The following is a 20,684-nucleotide window of genomic DNA, read 5'->3' on the forward strand; positions in this document are numbered from 1 at the left end:
TGGGCCGAGCACCGCGGCTCATGCCTATAATCCCGCACTTTGAGAAGCCAAGGTGGGCAGATCGCTTGAGCTCAGGAGTTCAAGACCAGCCTGGGCAACATGGCAAAAACCTGTCTCTACAAAAAATATGTATATATAAAAAAATTAGCTGGGTGTGGTGGCATGCACTTGTAGTCCCAACTACTCAGGAGGCTGAGGTGGGAGGATTACTTGAGCCCAAAGAGGTTGAGGCTGCAGTGAGCCATAATCCGCCACTGCACTCCAGCCTGGGCAGCAAAGCAAGACCTTATTTCAAAAAAAAAAATAAACAAGGCTACATCTACAAGAGCCATCACGGAGCCATGGGCCCAGTTTACAGTGTCTCCACAGAACCAGGCCCAGTGGAAGGAAGTTCTAAGGAGGCAGGTTATCAGCTCAGTGTTAAGGAAAGTCCCAAATGGGAGCATTGGCCAATAATGGAACGGGCCATTATTGGGGTGAACTGTATCAAGGGAACAGCCTCACCAGGGCTGGACAGCTCCCTGCGTGGACAGCATCTGTATCTAGGGTTCTGTGGAAGTGGTTGGACGGAGTGAGAGAAAAGCCTTTTGTGGAGCAGTCACTGAGGGAAATGCTAGGCTGAGGGAAGTTAAACAGGTGGCTTTGCTGTAGGGCTTCCCACAACCTTCACTGCCCTGAAACTTGGCCACAGCTCTAAGGCTTATGAAAACCAGACAGACAACATGAATGGGTGACATGGGAAGGTGTTGACAGGAGTGGGCTGGAGACAGCTGCCCTTCGGAAGAGGAAGACTAGTCAGCTCCCACTCTGCTCCCCTGGCTGTCCTTATGGGAACTCTATTGGCCACTGTTAGGGGTTAAATTGTGTCCCCAAAAAGATATGTGGAAGCCCTCACTCCTGGTACCTGTAAATGTGACCTTATTTGGAAATAGGGTTGCAGATGTAATCAAGTTAAAATGAGGTCATTGGGGTGGGCCCTAAACTAATGACTAGTGTCCCTACAAGAAAGAAAAATTTGAATACAGAGACAGGTGCACAGAGAGAAGATGGCCATGTGATGACAGAGGAGGCAGAGATCGGAGTGAGCCATCTACTAAGCTATGGAACACCAAGGATTGACAGCACCATCGGAAGCCAGAAGAGGCAAGGGCAGATTCTCCCTGGGAGCCTTCAGAGAGAGCACGGCCCTGCCGACACCTTGAGTTTGGACTTGTGGTTGGAGACAATATGTTTCTGTTGCCTTAAGCCACCCAGTTTATGGTATTACGTTATGGCAGCCCTAGGAAACTGAGACAGCCACTAATTCATGATTAACTATGGACCAGCAAAAGCTCCAGAGTCGGGGAGGTGATGGAGAACCTCCTAATTCATAGATCACGGGCCCCTTTTTTGAAAGAGCATCTTGTTGGATGAGCCAGGGGACACGATGAGGGTAGGGCACTCATTCTTATTCTCAACCTTTTGTTTTGTACCCACATGGTACCATTCACGGGAGTGACTCCTGGTTTCCTTACCTGTAAGTTGAGGACAACAATCAACCTCCCAGGAGGCTGTGAACTCCCAGCGAGATGCATAGGAAGCACTGCCCCTGACACACCACCAGAGGGAGGATTATGATGTGGGATATTCCTCCCTGTGAGCCTCACTATACCCCTTTGTAAGATGGGACAGCAACATCTTCCAAAGCTTCCTAGGGTTGCTAGGAACTGCCTGGCATGTGGCCGGTGGTCAGAACAGTCCATGTGGACCAATCAGCCCCTTCCCACACACTCACTGTTTCTGCATGTCCTTCACTGCAGGGAGCCTGGTCCCCAGTGGCTGCCCTTACCTGTGCTGTGAGCTGGATGGGTTGGGACAAGGTGAGCTGTGGGGTCCCAGGGGGCTGGCTGGCAGGCTGTGGTGGTGGCAGGTCACCCCCCCCAGAGGAGGCTGGGGGCTGTGAGGTCGAGGAGGAGGCAGAGGAGGAGGAGGAGGAGGAAGTAGAGGAGGAGGCGGAGGCGGCGGCGGCGGCAGCGGCGTTAGCGGCAGCGGCGGCACTGGACTGCTGCACGGCGGCGGCCAGGAGCTGGGCCTGGGCTTGCTGCAGGAGGAGCTGCTGCTGAGCTGGCATCAGTGCCGTGAGCTGCGGGGTGTCAGGGACAGCAGGAATCGGAGCAGGGGGTTGAAGAGGAGCAGAGAAGGCAGAGAGGGGTTAGTGCCTAAGCCAAGCAAGTAAGGGGACAAGACCTCCTGGAGGACAGAAGAGGGCAAGAGGCAGGCGTGAGAGAGTGGCCATGGCCTTGGTGGAACAGTTCATCCACTAGCCCTGTAACAGATGAGGGGTGGCTGGATTGTCCCCTTGTCCCCATCCTTCCCCGAGTACTTACCCCAGCTAGCTGGCTGCCCGTCAACATGAGTTGGGCCTGGGGCAGATGAGGCTGGGCCGGCTGAGGGGGCAGGGGTGCTGCTGGGGCTGAATCACCACTGGGGTCTTCAGCCTTGATCTGAGGGGGAGAGAGGCAGGGTCCGGGACCCCAGAATGTTAAGTGGAGGCCAGAGAGAATGCCCACCTGTGAACCAAAGAGAGGGCACATGTGTGGCAATGGCAATCAGGCTGGCACAGGAGGAGCAGACTGGGGTGTGGACATGAGGGTGCAGCCTGTGGTCCTGCACTGACCGCTGGGAGCTTCAAACCACTCCTCTGGCCTCAGTTTCCTCATCAATCAGATAGGGCTAACACAACACCTGCACCCAAACTCCCTACAGGAGAAGTCCCCTTTGCAGAGCGTTTTTCCCCTCCTGAGAGTCAGTTTCCCTGTCTGTAAAATGGAAAATAGTGGCTGGGCACGGTGGCTCATACCTGTAACCCTAGCACTTTGGGAGGTCGAGGCAGGCGGATCACTTGAGGTCAGGAGTTCGAAACCAGCCTGGCCAACATGGTGAAACCCCATTTCTAAAAAAAAAAAAAGGAAAATACTCCCACTGGGCACCTGGGAGGTCAAATAAGCAGCTTCTGGGTCCCACACCCTTCATCTGTATCACACAGAGGTGCATCTCTCTTGCTTTTTTTTTCTTTTTGTTTTTGAGATAAGGTCTCACTCTGTTGCCCAAGTTGAAGTGCAGTGGCATGAGCACAGCTTACTGCAGCTTCTACATCCCAGGCTCGAGCAATCCTCCCACCTCAGCTTCCCGAGCAGCTGAGACTACAGGTGCCCACCACCACACCTGGCTAATTTTTAAATTTTTCTGTAGAGACAGGGTATCACTATGTTGCCCAGGCTGGTCTTGAACTCCTAGGTTCAAGCGATCCTCCTGCCTTGGCCTCCCAAAATGCTGGAATTACAGGCATAAGCCACTGCACCTAGCCAGGTACATCCCTTATTTGTCCAATGAAGTAAGACTTTGTTGGAAGAAAAGGTTTTCAGGTACTAAGAAAAACCACCACCTTGGAACCTGGGCTACAAAGTCAGATGCTCACAGAAATGGGCACAAATGAATGACAGGAGTAGGGGTGGATGGAGGTGGGCTGGAGAGAGCGCCTGCCTAAGTGGAAATCTTATCTGGCTCCTACTCGGTTCCTGCTGGCCACTCTTTTCAAAATCTGGAACAAAAATACTGGCATAATAAGCAAAGCACAGCATTTGTCCTACACTGTGGACAAGCCAGATGTGGCCCAGGAAATGCCAGGCTTCAGCCTCCGCTGAGGTCTGCCAAGCCTCTCCATGTCTTTCTGAATATGATATGGACACATCTTGCACCATACACACAGAACAGACCAGCATAGAGCCACTCTGGCCTCCTCCGCTCCTAGGTAAAAAGCCAGACAACAGCAGTTGTTGGCTGAAAGGCCTGTTGGCTGAAGCACACACAGTGGTGGGAGAAGGCATGGCCTGATGGATCACACACCCTCACGCCTAAAGTGGACAGTGGGATCATCCTTCAGCCTGATAGCCCAACACCATTTTGTAAAAGGAAGTCCAGAGAGGGAAAGCAACTTGGGCAAAATGACACAGTGTGTTGGCAGGGGGGTGATATTTGGAATGTGGACAGAGACAAACAGAGGCCAAGGAAAGGCCAAATAATAGACAGTGAATGGCATGTCCCAAATTATGGAATATAAGTATTAGAAAGTTTAAGAGCTACAGAGGCCAAGTGTGGTGGCTTATGCCTGTAATCCCAGCATTTTGGGAGGCTGAGGCAGGAGGATTGCTTGAGGCCAGGAGTTTGAGACTAGCCTGGGCAACAGAGCGAGACACCGTCTCTTAAAAAAAAAAAAAAAAAAAGAGAGGTTAAAAAAAAAAAAGTGCTGCAGAGATGCAGCATGAAATGACACTGAGTATGAGAAGTCAGGGTAGCGGCTATCCCTGGCAGGGGCATTAAGGGCCTCTGGAAGGCTGGTCATGCTCTGCTTCTTGATCTGGTGCTAGTGACATGGGTGTGCTGTTTCTGAAAGTTCACAGTCATACATTGAAGATCTATGTGTGTCTTTAATGTGTATCATATTTTAATACAAAGTTTTTTTAAAAATAGGCTGAGCGCGGTGGCTCGCCCCTTAATCCTAGCACTTTGGGAGCCAAGGTGGGTGGATCACTTGAGGTCAGGAGTTCGAGACCAGCCTGGCCAACATGGTGAAACCCCATCTCTACTAAAAATACAAAAATTAGCCAGGCATGGTGGCACACACCTGTAATCCCAGCTAATCGGGAGACTAAGGCAAGAGAATCACTTGAACCCGGGAGGCGGAGGTGCAGTGAGCCGAGATGGTGCCACCGCACTCCAGCCTGGGCGACAGAGCGAGACTCCGCCTCAAAAATCGCTTGAAGCCGGGAGGTGGAGGTTGCAGTGAGCCGAGATCATGCCATTGCACTCCAGCCCGGGTGACAGTGCGAGACTCCGTCTCAAAAAAAAAAAAAAAGTTTAAAAAAAAAAATGTTGAATGCCATGGTGAGCACACTATTCCCTTTTCAGTGCTTTTTCATTGTTTCTGGTTATCTTAAAGGCTCTGATTGGTGCTTGAATGTCTTTTACCATCTCTCCAATACCAGCTAATCTCCACTTTTATTTTAATTTAATTTTATTTTTTTGAGACAGGGTCTTGCTCTGTCACCCAGGCTGGAGTGCAGTGGCACCATCAGGACTCACTGCAGCCTCAACTTCCCAGACTCAAGCGATCCTCCTGCCTCTGTCTCAAGTAGCTGAGACTACAGGCGTGCACACCCAGCTAATTTTTGTATTTTCTGTAGAGACAGGGTCTCACTATGTTGCCCAGGCTGGTTTTGAACTCCCGGGCTCAAGCAATCTACCCACCTTGGCCTCCCAAAGTGTTAGGACTACAGGCTTGAGCCACTGCATCTGGCCTAATCTCCTTTTTTTTTTTTTTTTTTTTCTTTTGAGCTGGAGTCTCGCTCTGTTGCCCAGGCTGGAGTGCAGTGGTGCAATCTCGGCTCACTGCAACCTCTACCTCCTGGGCACAAGCAATTCTCCACAATGCCTCAGCCTCCCAAGTAGCTGGGATTACAGGCACTCACCACCATGCCTGGCTAATTTTTGTATTTTTAGTAGAGTCAAAGTTTCACTGTGTTTTCCAGGCTGGTCTCAAGCTCCTGACCTCAGGTGATCTGCCCGCTTTGTCTCCCAAACTGTTGGGAATACAGGCATAAGCCACCCCGCCCAGCCCTAATCTCCTTTTTTAATAAGCAGAGAACAGGCCTCTGAGGTTTAGACCCTTCGGCACACAAGAGACTCTGGGTAAATTTTAATAATCATCGTATTTATTTCCGTAGCAAGTGATTCTGGTTTTCCATTTGTGAAATTTCCATTTAAAAAACATTTATTTAAAAAGCTGTCGAAAAGCAAGCCAGTTCATGAGTTGGTAATTGCTGAAGCTGATTGATGGGTATCTAGGGGGTTTATTTTCATTATACCCTTCTCTCTATCTCTGTATCCACTTCACATTTTCCATAATAAGGTGCTTTTTTAAAAAATTGAGCCAATTAACAAAATTATTATGTAAATAGTTGCACACAGTGGTCTTATGCCTGAGACCGTGACAGGAGCACATGAATCACTTCAGTTGGGGAAAGACTGACACAGAAGAGATAGAGAGAAGTTGAGAGGCAAAGGCCAGAGAAACAGGGCGTACAGGGCGAGTTGTGGACAGAGCCCGAGGCCAGGAAGGGGAGGGAGAAACCTTCATTCCCTTGGTCCCACTGGCATCCCCAAAAGAAGGAAGCGTGCTGCCAGTTTGAGAACAGACTGCAAAGATCTGATTCAACTGAGGACAGGGTGGGGGCAATGGATACACGCTGTGCTCTGAGGGCTAAGGCAATAGCCAAACCTGCCATCAGAGGGTCAAGGAGGTCAAGATCGAGAGCCTGTCTCCCCTAGACCCCGTTCAAAGCACTCAGCACAGAAGCAGGACACCTGCTCACAAAGCACTTTTGTCCTCTCCTCTCATGGTGGCATGGGGGTACACCAGACATGGAGGCAACCACAGAGGCCATCCCATCCGACTGCCCCCTCCCCCCTGACCAATGATACTGAAGAGGAAACTGAAAGGCCCAGAGAGGGGAAGTGACTTTCCCATGGTCACAGAGCAAAGCTGTTGCAGGGTGGGGAGCAGTTCCCAGCCTCCCACCCCATCCCTCAGCCACCGCTGGTCAGGGTCTGGAGTCCTGCTCATACCTTCTCTGCCCCCACCTCCAGTGCTACCTTCAAGCCTCTGGAACTGCCTGCTACCCCTGCACCAGGCTGGAGGGTGGAGACTGGAGCCCAAGCAACCCCAAGAAGCCCAGAATGCCAGGCACAGGGCCCCATCTGGATGTGGAATTTGTACTGCCTGGCTGCTTCCGGCCTCCCTGTCATTCTCTCCTGCATTCCTACAGCTATCCTCAACTGGTACCAGCCCCCCACCCCCACCTCAGCTGGCCGCCAAATGTGTATATTGGGGGACAGGCGGTGGTGCAGGCCCCTGTTGGGTCAGGGAAGTTGGGATGGGGGCGGGCCTTTGGCTTCCTGTTGTTCATCGCCCTGGGGCTCTGGGGGGGATTTCCCTGGCCACCCCCACCCCCTAGGGAAGGGGAAGGAGCCTGCGTGAGTCACAGGCCTGGGGTGGGAGCCCAAGAGTGAGAAGGGGCGGGAGGAACCTCGTTACCAAGGTACCAAGGCTCAGTGCTCTCTCAGCCCTTGGACTGAGGCAGGCCTCCTGAGGACCCTCTTCCAAGCGCTGCCCGCTTCCCTGGCTGTTCCAACAGGTGCTTACCTTTGTACTGGGGCCAGTTGGGGACACGGAGAATGGGGAGGTCTTATTTTGGGGGTTCTGCAAAGAGAAAGTAGGAGCAAGGGGATGGGAATAGTGCAGTGAAGCAGCTTCTGACCACCCCCGCTCCCTGCCCTCCTACCACAGGCGGCACAGAGCCCCCTCTGAACCCCTCTCCCCATTCCTTCCCACCCCCTCCCGCTTATCCACTCCCTCCTAACCTGATGATTAGTGTCTGGTCCATTTCTTTCGGTGTCTGCAAAGAGAGGGAAAGGATGTGTTGTCATCAGCCACCCCCACCACACCTGTCCCCTCCCAGCTCTCTTCCCATCTGCCCCACTTCCCCTGCCCAAGGTGACCCCTGCCCCCTTGCTCCCTGCCCACCCACCTGTGTGCTCTGATGGGGAGTCCAGACCTTGCTTCTCGGCCTCCAGAGGCTTAGACATTCTTATTTCTGGGGACAGAGGAGGAATGGAAGTGGGGTGAAGGAGGGGAAGCCAGGAGGGCTCTCGGGCCCCCATTCCACCACACTCCCCAAGCCTTTCCCCCAAATTCCCCCCTTACCCCCAGCCACCTTGGAAGTGTCTCTTCCCAAGAGACATGTCCTCCGTTCTGGGCTTCTGCTCTCCTCTGGCAAGATGAGACACAGCCCTCAGGCCTTGGGGGATCTTGCCTTATCCTTTTACCTCTCCAGAAAGTGACACAGGGGTGTTACCCACAGTGCAGCAAAGGGCAGGGCAGGAGGTGGAAGGTGGTCGTGAGAAGGTATCAGCTGCCCAGGAGGAGGCTGGTGACGTCCCAAAGGAGGGAGAGCAGCCTTGGGCCTCCTCCTGGGGCGGGCCGCCCAGGTTCCCGTCCTGCCCTACCAGGTTTCGGGTGAGACATGTTTTCCACTCTGAGTGGGGCCTCAGAGATGTGATGGGGCTGCAGCGTCCCCAAAGGAGGCAGTTGTCAGATCTCTGAGCGTGTGTGATTCAGCCACCCTCTGGCCCTCTTCCCACCCTACCACTTTCCCCATCCACATCTCACTCCCACCTGGACTTTCTTCCTATGTTTAGCACACCGGCCTAGCAGACCCAACCTGATCCTCTGTAACCCCAGCTCCATCTGGCTCTACCCCTGAGCTTGTCCTCCAATCTAAACCTGATCTGGGACTTCACGCTTGAACCCCAGCTGCAGTCTCAAGTCCACCCCTGTAATACAACCCCATTCTATAGCTCCCTAGGCCCAGGAAATGAAAGGAGGCGGCCAAGGGAGGGTGGCAGGCAGCAAGCACATAAACCCACGGAGACAAATGCCTGTCCTCAAAGCGCTCTGATACTTTTCACAGAAAGGCGAGTGCTCACCAGTGCCAAGCACAGAGCTAGATATGACTCACAGCTCACATTAGCGGTTAGTGCTAATATTACCCCATTTTACAGAGGAGGAAACTGAGGCTCCAAGAAGGGATGTCACCTCCCCAAAAGCACAGCAAGACAGTAGATGTGCCCTGATCGGACCCCTGGTCTTCATGACTCCAGGGCTCCTACTTCTAATCGGATCCACTCTAGTCTAATGTCCCCCAGTCCTGACTTCCAGCTGTCTCATCTCCAACAGTCCCCTCGCCCAAGCTCATCCTGAAACTGAATCCAACCCTTCCTGGTCCTAGACCCCAGGACAAATCTGGGTTTCAGCCTGACCCATCCTTAGTCCACTTACTCACCTTGAATCCCAAGTTGTGCCCAGATGGTTCAAGTCCTTCATCTGACCTTGACTCCCAACTGTCCTGAGACCCTGTCCCTGATCCAAACTCTTCCCACAACTCACTCCAAAATCCCTACCTAAACCATGACCCTACTCCTACTAAAGGAGCTGTCCAACTCTAGTGTGCTCTGCACCAAGATACTTAAAGAAGACAGCTAAGCCAGGCACAGTGGTTCACGCCTGCAATCCCAGCACTTTGGGAGACTCAGGCAGCCAGATCTCTTGAACCCAGGAGTTCAAGACCAGCCTAGGTAACATGGAGAAACCCCATCTCTACTAAAGACACAAAAATTAGCTGGGCACGATGGCACGCACCTGTAGTCCCAGCTATTGGGGAGGCTGAGGCAGGAGAATTGCTTGAATCCAGGAGGTCAAGGCTACAGTAAGCTGTGACTGCACCACTGCACTCCAGCCTGGGTGACAGAGTGAGACCCTGTCTCAAAAAAAAAAAGAAAAAGAAAAAAAAAAAAGAATGGAGATAAAGTAAGGGATAGGAAATAGGAAGAACTCACTAACTGTAAAAAAAAAAAAAAAGTCTAGAAATCTTGCAATTGAGGATTATTCAATGTGAAATGCTGCTTGAGTTTTAAATTCCTAATTAAAAAGATAGGTCATGCATTGCTGGTGGGAGTGTAAATTTATACAAGCACCACTCAGAAAAGCTGAAAAGATGCCCTCTCCCTAAGATGCAGCACGTCCACTCCTGGGCATCTGCCCAAAAGAAACACGTGTCCTGCCCATCAAAGGACATGGGCAGAATTCCTCTGCAGTCTTTTCATAATGGCCCCAAACTGGAAACAGCCTAAGGGGCCATCAACAGGTGAATGGATAAATAAAATGTGGTATGTCCATACAATGAAATATGCCACAGTAATGAAAAAGAACAAACTCCTGCTTCATATACATGGCCGAAGCTTGGAGACATGAGGCTGAATGACAGATGCCAAACACAAAGGCAGACATAATTTATGATTCCAATTACAGGAAATTCAAAAACAGGCAAGCTGATAGCAGATGATCACAGTCAGATGAGTGAGCACCTTGGGGGTACTGACTGGGAAAGGGCATGAGGAAGCCTGCACCAGGTGAGAAAGGATCTTGTTTGGTGGTTACAGGGTCCTTACATATGCAAAAATTCATCAAGCTATACACTTAAAATTTGAGCACTTTACTCTATATACATTATGTTTTAACAAGCAAGAAAACATTTAAAAGCTAAAAAGCAAAAAGCCAGCACACAGTCCCATTAAGATGCACACTGCACCGAGGCAGGTAGATCATTTAAGGCCAGGAGTTTGAGACCAGCCTGGGCAAGATAGTGAAATCCCCATCTCTCCAAAAAATAAAAAAGTTAGCCGGGCATGATGGTGGTGGGCACCTACAGTCCCAGCTACTCAGTAGGCTGAGATGGGAAGGTCGCTTGAGCCCAGGAGGTTGAGGCTACAGTGAGCCGTGACTGCACCACTGCACTCCAGCTTGGACAACAGAGCAAGACTCTGTCTCAAAAAAAAAAAAGATGTAGACTGTTGAGGGTGGAGGTGGGGAGTGGGTGCCCAGGACGCTACCAGATTTCAGGTCCTGTTTCCTGGCCCTGGGGACAGGGCATTAAATGGCTACTGATACAAGATATAAGAAGGACAAGAAGGGAGCTCGGCGGCAAGTGTGTCCTGGCTTTGGATCAGGCGGGAATCCTGCCTGATTCTAGGTCTAATTCACCCAGACCTTAGCCCTACTTCAGGCAGCCACTAACTCTAACCTGGTCCTAAATCCCACCCCTCCTAGCATCCCTAAAACTGCAGCCCCAGCCTCCTCTGGCCCCCTTCCCTCCAGCGGAGCTCCACATTGCCTCAGGGCAATCCTTTCCTGGCTCCTCCCTATCTCCTGGAGAAATAAACAACCAGGCCGACGGGCCTGGCCTCCAGGGGCTGGCCCACCACCCTGTACTGCTCTTCTCTTGCAGCTCATGCACAGTGCTCTTCAACCACGTCGAGCATCTCCCCCTGCTTGGGGGTCTGCTTGACAGCAGGCTGTGCAGGTTCTACACTCCCACCTAGCTGGGCATCCCTCTCTCGCCTACAGAACAGGGCAGCCTCGGACCCCATTGCCAGCCCAGAAAGTCCACACTCATCCTTAGCCTCTGCTATGGGCTAAGTTGCATCTCCCAAAATTCATACACTGAAGTCCTAATTCCTGGTACCTCAAAATGTAATTATATTTGGAGATAGGGTCTTTAAAGACGTAATTAAGGTAAAATAAGGTCATTAGGGTGGACCTTACTACAATCTGACTGGCATCCTTATAAGAAGAGGGGGCCGGGCGCGGTGGCTCATGTCTGTAATCCCAGCACTTTGGGAGGCCGAGGTGGGCAGATCACCAGTTCAGGAGTTCGAGACCAGCCTAACCAACAATGTGAAATCCTACCTCTACTAAAAATAGAAAAATTAGCCGGGCGTGGTAGTGTGTGCCTGTAATCCCAGCTACTCAGGAGGCTGAAGTAGGAGAATCGCTTGAACCCGGGAGGCAGAGGTTGCAGGCAGCCGAGATCGCGCCACTGCACTACAGCCTGAGTGACAGAGCAAGACTCCGTCTCAAAAAAAAAAAAAAAAAAAAAAAAGAAGAAAAAGAGGGAATTAGGTCACAGATGAGAACAGAGGGAAGACCATATGAAGACCCAGGAGAAGACCAGCCGACCACAAGCCAAGGAGAGAGGCCTTGGAAGAGACCAACCCTGCTGACATCCTCGTCTCTAACTTACAGCCTCCATAATTGTGAGAATGAATTTTTCTCATTTCAGCCACCTAGTCTGTGGTACTTTGCTGTGGAAGCCCTAGCAAACTAAGACAGCCTCTCACAGCCCCTGCCCTCCTGCTGTCCCATCCCTGAGCCCCCAGTTGTGGCTGTCTGTGTCCAGGTTCCTTCCCCACAAGACCAATGCGACAGGCCTGGTCTGACTCATCACTGGGTCCCCAGCATCACAAGCCCATAACGGGTTGTAACTGCTGAATGTCCCTTTCTGCAGCAGTCTCTGTTTCCTACTACTTCCCACTCCTGTCCTACTGTCTCCCTGCTATTTATTTTATTTTATTTATTTTTTGAGACAAGAGTCTTGCTCTGTCGGCCAGGCTGGAATGCAGTGGCATAATCACGGCTCACTGCAGCCTTGACCTCCTGGGGTCAAGCTATCCCCCCGTCCCAGCCTCCTGAGTAGCTGGGACTACAGGTGTGCACCACCACATCCAGCTAATTAAAAAAAAAATTTTTTTTTTTGTAGAGACGGGTCTCCTTATGTTGTCCAGGCTGGTCTCAGACTCGTGGGCTCAAATGATCCTCACGCCTTGGCCTCCCAAAGTTCTGGGATTACAGGCGTGAGCCACCACACCTGCACTCTGCCATTTAAAACATTTCCTGAGGCCTTGGCATGGGCTATTCCCTCTGCCTGGAACACTGTTCCCCAATCTGTCCACCTGGCGACCCCCGACTCATCCTTCGGAACCCAGCATAAGCTCTGTTTTCTTTTCTTTTCTTTTTTTTTTTTTTGAGATGGAGTCTCGCTGTGTTGCCCAGGCTGGAGTGCAGTGGTGGGATCTCGGCTCACTGCAAGCTCCAGAGGTCTCCTGGGTTCAAGCAATTCCCTGCCTCAGGCTCCCAAATAGCTGGGATTACATGTGCATGCCACCACAACCGGCTAATTTTTGTATATTTAGTAGAGAAGGGGTTTCACTGTGTTAGCCAGGATGTTCTCAATCTCCTGACCTCATGATTTGCCCACCTCAGCCTCCCAAAGTGCTGGGATTACAGGTGTGAGCCACCACGCCCGGCCATAAGCTCTGTTTTCTATGAAACTACCACCTTGATGCCCCCAGCTCCCAGCCAGGACTCTCTCCAGCTCCCCATACCCTAGCACCTTCCCTTGTCACTGTCTTAGAGGCTGACTGTAGCTAGCCGGGCCCCAGTAAAGTCTCCCCTATAAGACCAGGAATTTTTCAAGGGCAGGTCTGATCTCAGGTTCCTAAACACTGCCCAGCAGAAGACATGTGGATCAGTGGCCCCAAGGTCCTGATCTCCCTCCCCCAGGCCTTTGCCTTTGCTCGTCTCCCGGTTGGGTGACCCTTTCCTTCTCTACTGGCAAACTCTTGCTCCTCTTTAAGGTCCAGCTAAAACGTCACCTCCTCTGTGAAGTACTCCCTAATTCCCCAGATGGTCAGTATCTCTCTCCTCTGGGCTTCACTGCCCCTGTACTGTTCTCCATCACATCCTGATCATCCTGGGCAGAGACCTCCACCCCAACTGTGGGCTCCTCAGGAGCCCAGGCTGGAGTCATTGCTGCACAGGCCTAGGAGTATGTCTTTGGAATGAATGAATGCATTAAAGAATCCCCTAACTGACCAGGGCCCAATCCTGTCTAAAACAAACCCCTATCTCTACTGTCACCCAACATCCCCAAGAAACCCTAACTTAAATCTTTAAGGTAAGATTTCCTCTGCAGGGACTGTGGCTGGAAAGACAAGAGTGGTTTGAGGGAAATTTTTCACCATTCTGTTACTCTTATTCTCCCTAAATTATCCCAACCACTCCTACATATCCCTGCATACTCCCTGCCCCACACTTGGCTGGGTCACAACAAAATGGCCAACTGCTGCCCTTTGTGTTTTCTCTTTCCACCTTCCCTGTCAGAGCTCAATCTGAGAGAAGGGTCAGATCATTTCCACCAGGAATGAACAGGGAGCTCCATTTCCATCGTGGACTAAAAGCCAAATGACGCCTTAACAGGGACTCCAGGGCACCAGCAATCATGGACTTGGAGGGTCCATCAAATGGCTCAGCCTCAGCCTCAGCGTCAGCCCAAGCAGAGATGCCCATCACCTGTCACTCAACTCTACAGAAATATTGATGCCTGTTCCCACCCTAGACTCTCTGATTTCAGTGGTACAGGGTGTGACTTCGGCATCCAGATATTTAAAAGCCTCTCCAGGTGATTCTTTTTTTTTTTTTTTTTTAGACAGAGTCTCACTCTGTCACCCAGGCTGGAGTGCAATGGTATGATCTCGGCTCACTGCAACCTTTGCCTCCTGGGTTCAAGCAATTCTCCTGCCTCAGCCTCTCGAGTAGCTGCAATTACAGGCATGCATCACCATGCCCGGCTAATTTTTGTATTTTTAGTAAAGACGGGGTTTCGCCATGTTGGGCAGGCTGGTCTCGAACTCCTGACCTCAAGTGATCCGCCCACCTTGGCCTCCCAAAGTGCTGGGATTACAGGCATGAGCCACCACACCCAGCCCCCTCCTGGTGATTCTAATGTGCTCCATCCCCTGGCACCTTCAGAAGCCCCTCTCAAAGCCTCATTCACACACACAAAATTGGTTATGTATGGCTATTCCCACCCCTCATCATAGGTAATGTGTAATATTTTAGGGGAACTGAAAGAGAAAAAGCAATGCATAGCCCTACCAGGCCCCTTGGAGCCATGTTGCCCCTTGAATCCCACCTTCCTCAGGTCAGAACCCCCTCAACCAGGGCTGCCCAGCCCTGAGCTCACACTCGCTTGCCCGACTGCCCCAGGCCTGGGACTCTTGGTCCTCTCTGCCCTCCCACTCCTCCCTCCCCGGACTTTCACTTCTCCTCTGCATTTCCCCCCGCCAGTTTTAGCAGACTTAGGCCAGCTTCTCGTTAGCACTTACCGAAAACGGGGCTAAATATAGAGGGCCTAAGGACTGCCCCTCACCCCTCCTGGCCCCACTTGTCCTGTCCCCTGGGTCCTCTGCCTCCGCAGCCTGCTTCAATTAGGGGTATGGCCTGGGAGCCCCTGTGGGCAGGTTGGTGCTGCCGGGAACCTCTGTGGGCCCAGCTGGCCGAGCCCCCGTCCTCCCCAGAAGCGGCACCTCACCCCTCCCCACCCCACAGCTGTCCCTGGGTGGCCTCAAGGGAGTGAACATTTCTGAGCTGTCAGGAGGGAGGGATGGAGATACGGGTAGCAGACACAACAAGAGAGGTGGCCCCACAGCTGCGCTGACAGCAGGCAAGAGCTGCCAACAGTACACACCCCACGGCCACAGCCAGGCAAGGCCCCGGCCAACACAATACAAGAAACAGATGTGCACAGATTCCAGACAGGAATGTGAACAGGTTTGCAGATACGACACATGCCTAGACATGATGCCACAGGCATATATGCAAAACACACACCCAGACGTGTGTACACACATGCACTTACACACACTCTCACACTGAGTGACACACAGCCAGCCAGACACACACAAGAAGTACACAAACTCACACACCCGGAGTGGAACACAGATAGACACACACCCTCCCCCTACATACTACACCCAGTCACTCACAGACTCAGACATGTGTACGCACACATGTACTTACATACATTCTCACACCAAGTCACTTCAGTCCAGCCAGAGGTACACACCCAGACATGCACATGCTCACACAGAGTCACACACACACACACACAAGTGCACACACATACACCCAGAGTCACCTCATCCTGGAAGATGGCCAGGGCTGACCTCTGAACCCAGTTCACAGGTGTGGAGTCTGAGATCAGGCAGGGTGAGTGATCTGCCCACAGCCACACAGTGTATTAATTCATGTCCAGGCAGGGAAAATTCACCCCAGTCTTCCCAGACTGGGCTGTTCTGTGAGAAATCCCAAGTAAAGGGTTTAGCCTACTGCCCAGCACCTCTGAGGTCTCAATTTAACCCCAGACAGGAACGAGTCAGTGGGAGCAGACACCCTGGATCTCTGTGTCTACACTGTATGGACACACATACATATACACAGTTGCATACACAGTCACCTCAACAAATAAACACGTCACCCTGCAAATAGTCTTCCTTTCATCCCACCCCTCTCCTCACCGCCTTTGCTTGCTCATACCCACTCATTCTTTGTATCCCTGCTCAGACACCCCCTTCCTCCAGGAAGCCCTCCTTGACACTCTACCAACTAAATCACATGTTTTCAGGGCTCCTACGATCCCCTAATACCTCCCCGTCCTGGCCCAACCCCTCTACCTACGTCCCCCTATCCCAGCCCTGACCCCTCTGCCTGGGCCTCCCCCATCCCAGCCCCAACCCCTCACCTATGTCCCCCCATCCCAGCCCTGACCCCTCTGCCTGAGCCTCCCCAACCCCAGCCCTGACCCCTCTGCCTGGGCCCCCCTCATCCCAGCCCTGACCCCTCTGACTGGGCCTCCCTCATCCCAGCCCTGACCCCTCTGCCTGGGCCTCCCTCATCCCAGCACTGACCCCTCTGCCTGGGCCTCCCTCATCCCAGCCCTGACCCTTCTGCCTGTGCCCCCCATACCGGCCCTGACCCCTCTGCCTGGGCCTCCCTCATCCCAGCCCCAACCCCTCTACCTTTGTCCCCCCATCCCACCCCAACCCCTCTGCCTGTGCCCCCCACCCCAGCCCTGACCTCTCTGCCTGGGCCTCCCCCATCCCAGCCCTGACCCCTCTGCCTGGGCCTCCCCCACCCCAGCCCTGACCCCTCTGCCTGGGCCTCCCCCATCCCAGCCCTGATCCCTCTGCCTGGACCTCCCCCATGCCAGCCCTGACCTGTCTGTGCTGTCATTGGTGACAGGTCTGTCTTCTCCAATAAACTGGGAGCTCCAGGAGGACAGACCTGAGCTACCCTTTCCACTGTACTTCCAACACCCGACACAGAACTACTCAATAGATACATGTTGGTGGAGGACACAGGGGTGCCCGCACACAGTGGCACATATAGGACAGCACACAACACCAAACCAAGACTCATGCCCATGGTCATGCCTACACAGCCACAAATGAAACAGGCATGAAGGGCTGAGCGCTTGCCATGTTCCAGGCACTGTGCTAAGCATGCTACATGTATTACCTCATTTAAGACTCCCATCAACACTGCTGAGTGATAGCCATCACCATACAGACATGTACACATTCTACTAAATGAGCCAACAGCTATAAATCACCTTGTACAGTGCCTGGTGCACAATGTTCACTCAGCCAACTGACATTTGGTGGAGAAGGCATTTAATAAGCACACAAACACATAATGAAATTCCCAGCAGTGATAAGTGCCGTGAAGAAAAGATAAAGCAGGGTGAGGGGACTGAGAGTGACAGGATCAGTGCCAGTTCAGATGGGGAGGTCAGGGAAGGCTGCCCGGAGGAGGTGACATCTGAGGTGAATGAAGTGAAGAAGTGAGCCAGGCAATTATCACCCCACAATGCCACACACAACAGCCCCCTACATTCACAAGCACACAGCAGTCCCACTCAGAGCACTCAGAACTACTGCACACACACATGCACACGCACACCTGTACCAGATGTGCACACACACACTCAAAAGGGAATGACATCCCTCAAGTCCAGCAACTTGGCATTCCAACCCCTTTGCAGCCCTTATCCAAAGATCGCCCATGTCACCCACCCCACTGGTTCTCCACATGAGGGCCCACTACCAACACCCAGCTCCCTCCCTCCTGTCCCCAGGCCCTTCGGAACAGGGCAACAGAGAAGAGAAGAGGTTGGAAGTTCCGGTGTCTGATGTGGAAAGGGAGGGCAAAGAGGAGCTGTGGGGGTTGGGGGGGACCTGGCATGGGAGAGAGGGAGTTGCTAGAGTACAGAGGAGAAGGACAATGGAGACAGCTGAGGAGGAGGAGCAGGGAGGGCCCGCAGAGCAAACCTAAATGTGCTGCCTGTCCTCTGAGCAGTGGCGCAGGCACCAGCCCCCTTACCTGGAGCCCCCATGCTGGAGTGAACCATGCTGCCCGCCCCGCCAGGGCTGGGGGAACAACTGTGTCATCTCCCCACCCTCTCTGGGGGCCGAGCCCTCCCTGCCGGAAGTCACTCAGGGAGGAAACCACAGGGCTGGTCCGCCCCCTTCAGAAGGGAAAATACCCTGGCCCACAGACCCGCCCCGGCAGCCCGGCCCACCCCAAATCATGTGTGTGTGTTGGGGGGTGGGGGCTAGTGGGGCAGAGGATAAGCAGGCTAGAAGAGCCGACTCCTACAGCTGCGATCCAAGAGGTGCCTGCAACAGTTGCCCCCCGACTTCTATCGCCCCCATGGAGGCAAACAAGTGTGGGACAGGGAATGGGGGTCTGGGAGAGAAGGTGGGTCCACAACAGTAACAACAATAAAACAGTAGCCAGCAGCTTATTGGAGAGAGGGCTTTGCCGATGCCTGACCCTGTGCCTCACTCTTGACAGGTGCCATCTCCAATGTGGTGGTCACTCTTATTTGCCCCATTTTACAGATGAAAAGACTGAGGATCAGAGAGGTGAGCAGTAGTTTTCCCAAGGTCCCAGAGCCAAGAAACGTTGAAGCTTAAAAGCACGCCACGGCAGGGAAGATCAAGCAAGCCCTGCACCTATCTGCAGGTGAGCTGTTGGGTGCCACCATTGGGAGGAAGTGGTGCCCGTGGGCAGTGGTAGTGGGGACGGTGGGTCAGGGACTTGGCCTGGGGCTACAATAAGTCGCCGGCCAAATGCGGGCGCCCGAGGCAGCTCCAGTGGAGGGGAGCACCAGGTCCCCGGGCTGCCTGCCGCCTGGCTCTTCGCGCCGCGGCGCTCCCAGTTCAGCGCTTCCCTCCGCGCCCGCCAGAGGGCGGCAGCGCCCAGCCAATGGGCCGGAGGGCGGGGCCGGCTGCGGAGAAGGGAGCCCCTCCCTCCGCTCCCCTCCCCAACACCCTCCCAACACCCCCGCACGCACACCTGCGAGGGTCACACAAAGGCGCAGGACTCCCGTCACACCGCAGCTCAGACAAAGGCGCGCCCGAGTCCGCTGCCCTCTTCCTCTTGGTGCCCGAGGACTGAGGCTGTGGGGCTGCCTGGCGTCTCCAGACACCCCACATGCCCGCCTGGGCCCCGCAGGACATCCTGCGTCCCATGGCTGGGGGGCCCCCTAAACCACAGGTGCATGCACAGACGCCTGGACTCACCCTCACACACACAAGTATTTCTACAGATGGACCCCAGCACTTCACACACACACACGTGTGCACACACAGACGTGCATGAACACATCTATGTGCACAGGCCCCAACACCAGCCCTCCCTGCTGACGATGATCACTCCCATATACTGATACCTCCTCTACTCTCTCACATGGACCCATGGGCACAAGGGCACTTCTACACATATGTGCCCAAGCATACTTCCTGGCCACTCGCACCCACTCACACACAGGCACACTCAGAAAGAGCATACTACAGGAAGAACTACAGGAGTGCCCTCCCCTGACTGCACATGTGCCCTGTGCACCCAGACACGCCCAGGCAGGCAGGTGGGCACAACAGGAAGGACTGGCAGTTCTCATATATGTACACGAGAGGGGACTGTTTCCCGGCATCTACACTCCACAACATCCCGTATTGTAAAGGCCATTTCACAGAGGAGATCCACAGACCACACAGCAACTGGCCACAGGATTTCTATACATGAGGGTCTTCCCGACAGCAGCCTGATGGCGGTGGATACTGGAGCCTTGTCTCAAAGCGACATTTACACAGTAAGCTTTGTTTTCAGTTAGGATTTGTTTTGCGGGGCTTGGAAATGGGGCTACAGGACATTGGGGGGCGGCAAAACCTCACCAGCCACCCTTATGCTCCACCCTGGACAGATTCAACATCATCCATGTCAGGAGCACACTTTTGGACATGACCCCATTCCAGCCCCCTAGAGCCAGCAGAAAAGGACCACCCACTTCCTGTGCGGCCAAGTCTGCAGTTCAGTCCTGGAGCCGGGGAAGGCTGTATACGCTCCCTGAAAGATGAAATGACCTCACACCTCTCGCCTCCAATGCTGGCTCCATTCTCAGTGCCTCAGACCAGAGCTGGGCCTGGTGAGGGGATCTTGAAGGAGGATGGGCCTGCCTGAGAGAGGATAGAGGGGCAGAGTTTGGAACACACTGGCAGCTGGAACGGGGAGGCTCAGGCAGGGGGGGATGGTGGCCTCGTTGCCACAGAAGAGGCCTTGAGCCATGCTGAGTGAGGCAGGTAGGGCATGGGAGCTGGGGAGCAGTGGGGGCCACTTGAGGTGCAGGGAGCTGGGAGGGAGGCGGCACAGCGGAGGCCAGGCTGGGCTCAGGGCTGAGCGGTAATTAAAGGAGACGTAGGGGGCTCCCCAGGGCCAGCGGGGCTGGTAACTGACACGCGGGCCCCATTGCTCCGCTCATATTTCTCGCCGGATCGATACGTTTGACTCCCGACAAGACAATAATCGCTTGTACGCGGCCAGCGAGTCGATCAAATACATTATTAGAGCGAGGTCCCCCGGGGGCCCGGTGGGGAGTGGTGGGGGGGAGCAGCCAGCCCACTGGGGACAGCAGAGCAAGATTCTTCACCCCTCAGGGCCCCCCAGCCATGGCCTCTTCCTCTTGGCCACCCCTGGGGACCCTCCTGTGGCTCAGTTCCCCAGCCTCTCTCTGAATGCCTGCTGCTTTGGCGATCTCTCTACTCAGCCCCCAGCATCATCCTTGTTCTGTGAGGGAACCCAAGGGTTCTTTCCCCATAGGCACTGCCCTCATCTGTAGGGCTGTAGCATGTGGGAGCTCAGAGAGGCCCCTCAGACCCCTAGCTTGGCAGGAGACAGGGAGACCAAGCCTCAGGCCATACTCTGAGTCCATGGCTGGGCCAGGAGATGAACTTGGGCCCAAGAGTCAATGATACCCACCTCCCTCTGCCCAGTCTCTTTGCTGCATCTAAGC

At 53.6% G+C, this 20,684-nt stretch overlaps 1 protein-coding gene and 1 long non-coding RNA gene across 8 annotated transcripts in view; one reads left to right on the plus strand and one right to left on the minus strand.

The window, feature by feature from the left end:
* Positions 1-17,814, minus strand: part of POU2F2 (POU class 2 homeobox 2) — a 42,916-nt gene extending 25,102 nt beyond the window's left edge. For 3 of the 7 annotated variants that reach the window (XM_054463339.2, XM_054463338.2, XM_054463341.1), the window contains exons 1-5: positions 17,714-17,799; positions 7,626-7,691; positions 7,459-7,493; positions 7,241-7,297; positions 2,367-2,483 (exon numbers count right to left, since the gene is read on the minus strand). In XM_054463339.2, the coding sequence (XP_054319314.1) occupies positions 2,367-2,483; positions 7,241-7,297; positions 7,459-7,493; positions 7,626-7,691; positions 17,714-17,741 (303 nt within the window). In that variant the 5' untranslated portion in view covers positions 17,742-17,799. Of the gene's footprint in view, positions 1-1,828; positions 2,123-2,366; positions 2,484-7,240; positions 7,298-7,458; positions 7,494-7,625; positions 7,692-17,713 lie in introns of all 7 variants that reach the window. The other 4 variants (XM_054463342.2, XM_054463340.2, XM_063658475.1 and 1 more) reach the window with 3 other exon arrangements.
* Positions 17,815-18,008: 194 nt separating this feature from the next.
* Positions 18,009-19,790, plus strand: LOC129019895 (uncharacterized). Its single transcript, XR_008495735.2, has 3 exons — positions 18,009-18,091; positions 18,235-18,358; positions 19,599-19,790. It is a non-coding gene; the product is annotated as an uncharacterized LOC129019895 (long non-coding RNA).
* The last annotated feature ends 894 nt before the right edge of the window (positions 19,791-20,684 follow it).

This window comes from Pongo pygmaeus, chromosome 20 (assembly GCF_028885625.2).
Source record: "Pongo pygmaeus isolate AG05252 chromosome 20, NHGRI_mPonPyg2-v2.0_pri, whole genome shotgun sequence".
Taxonomy (NCBI): Eukaryota; Metazoa; Chordata; class Mammalia; order Primates; family Hominidae; genus Pongo; species Pongo pygmaeus.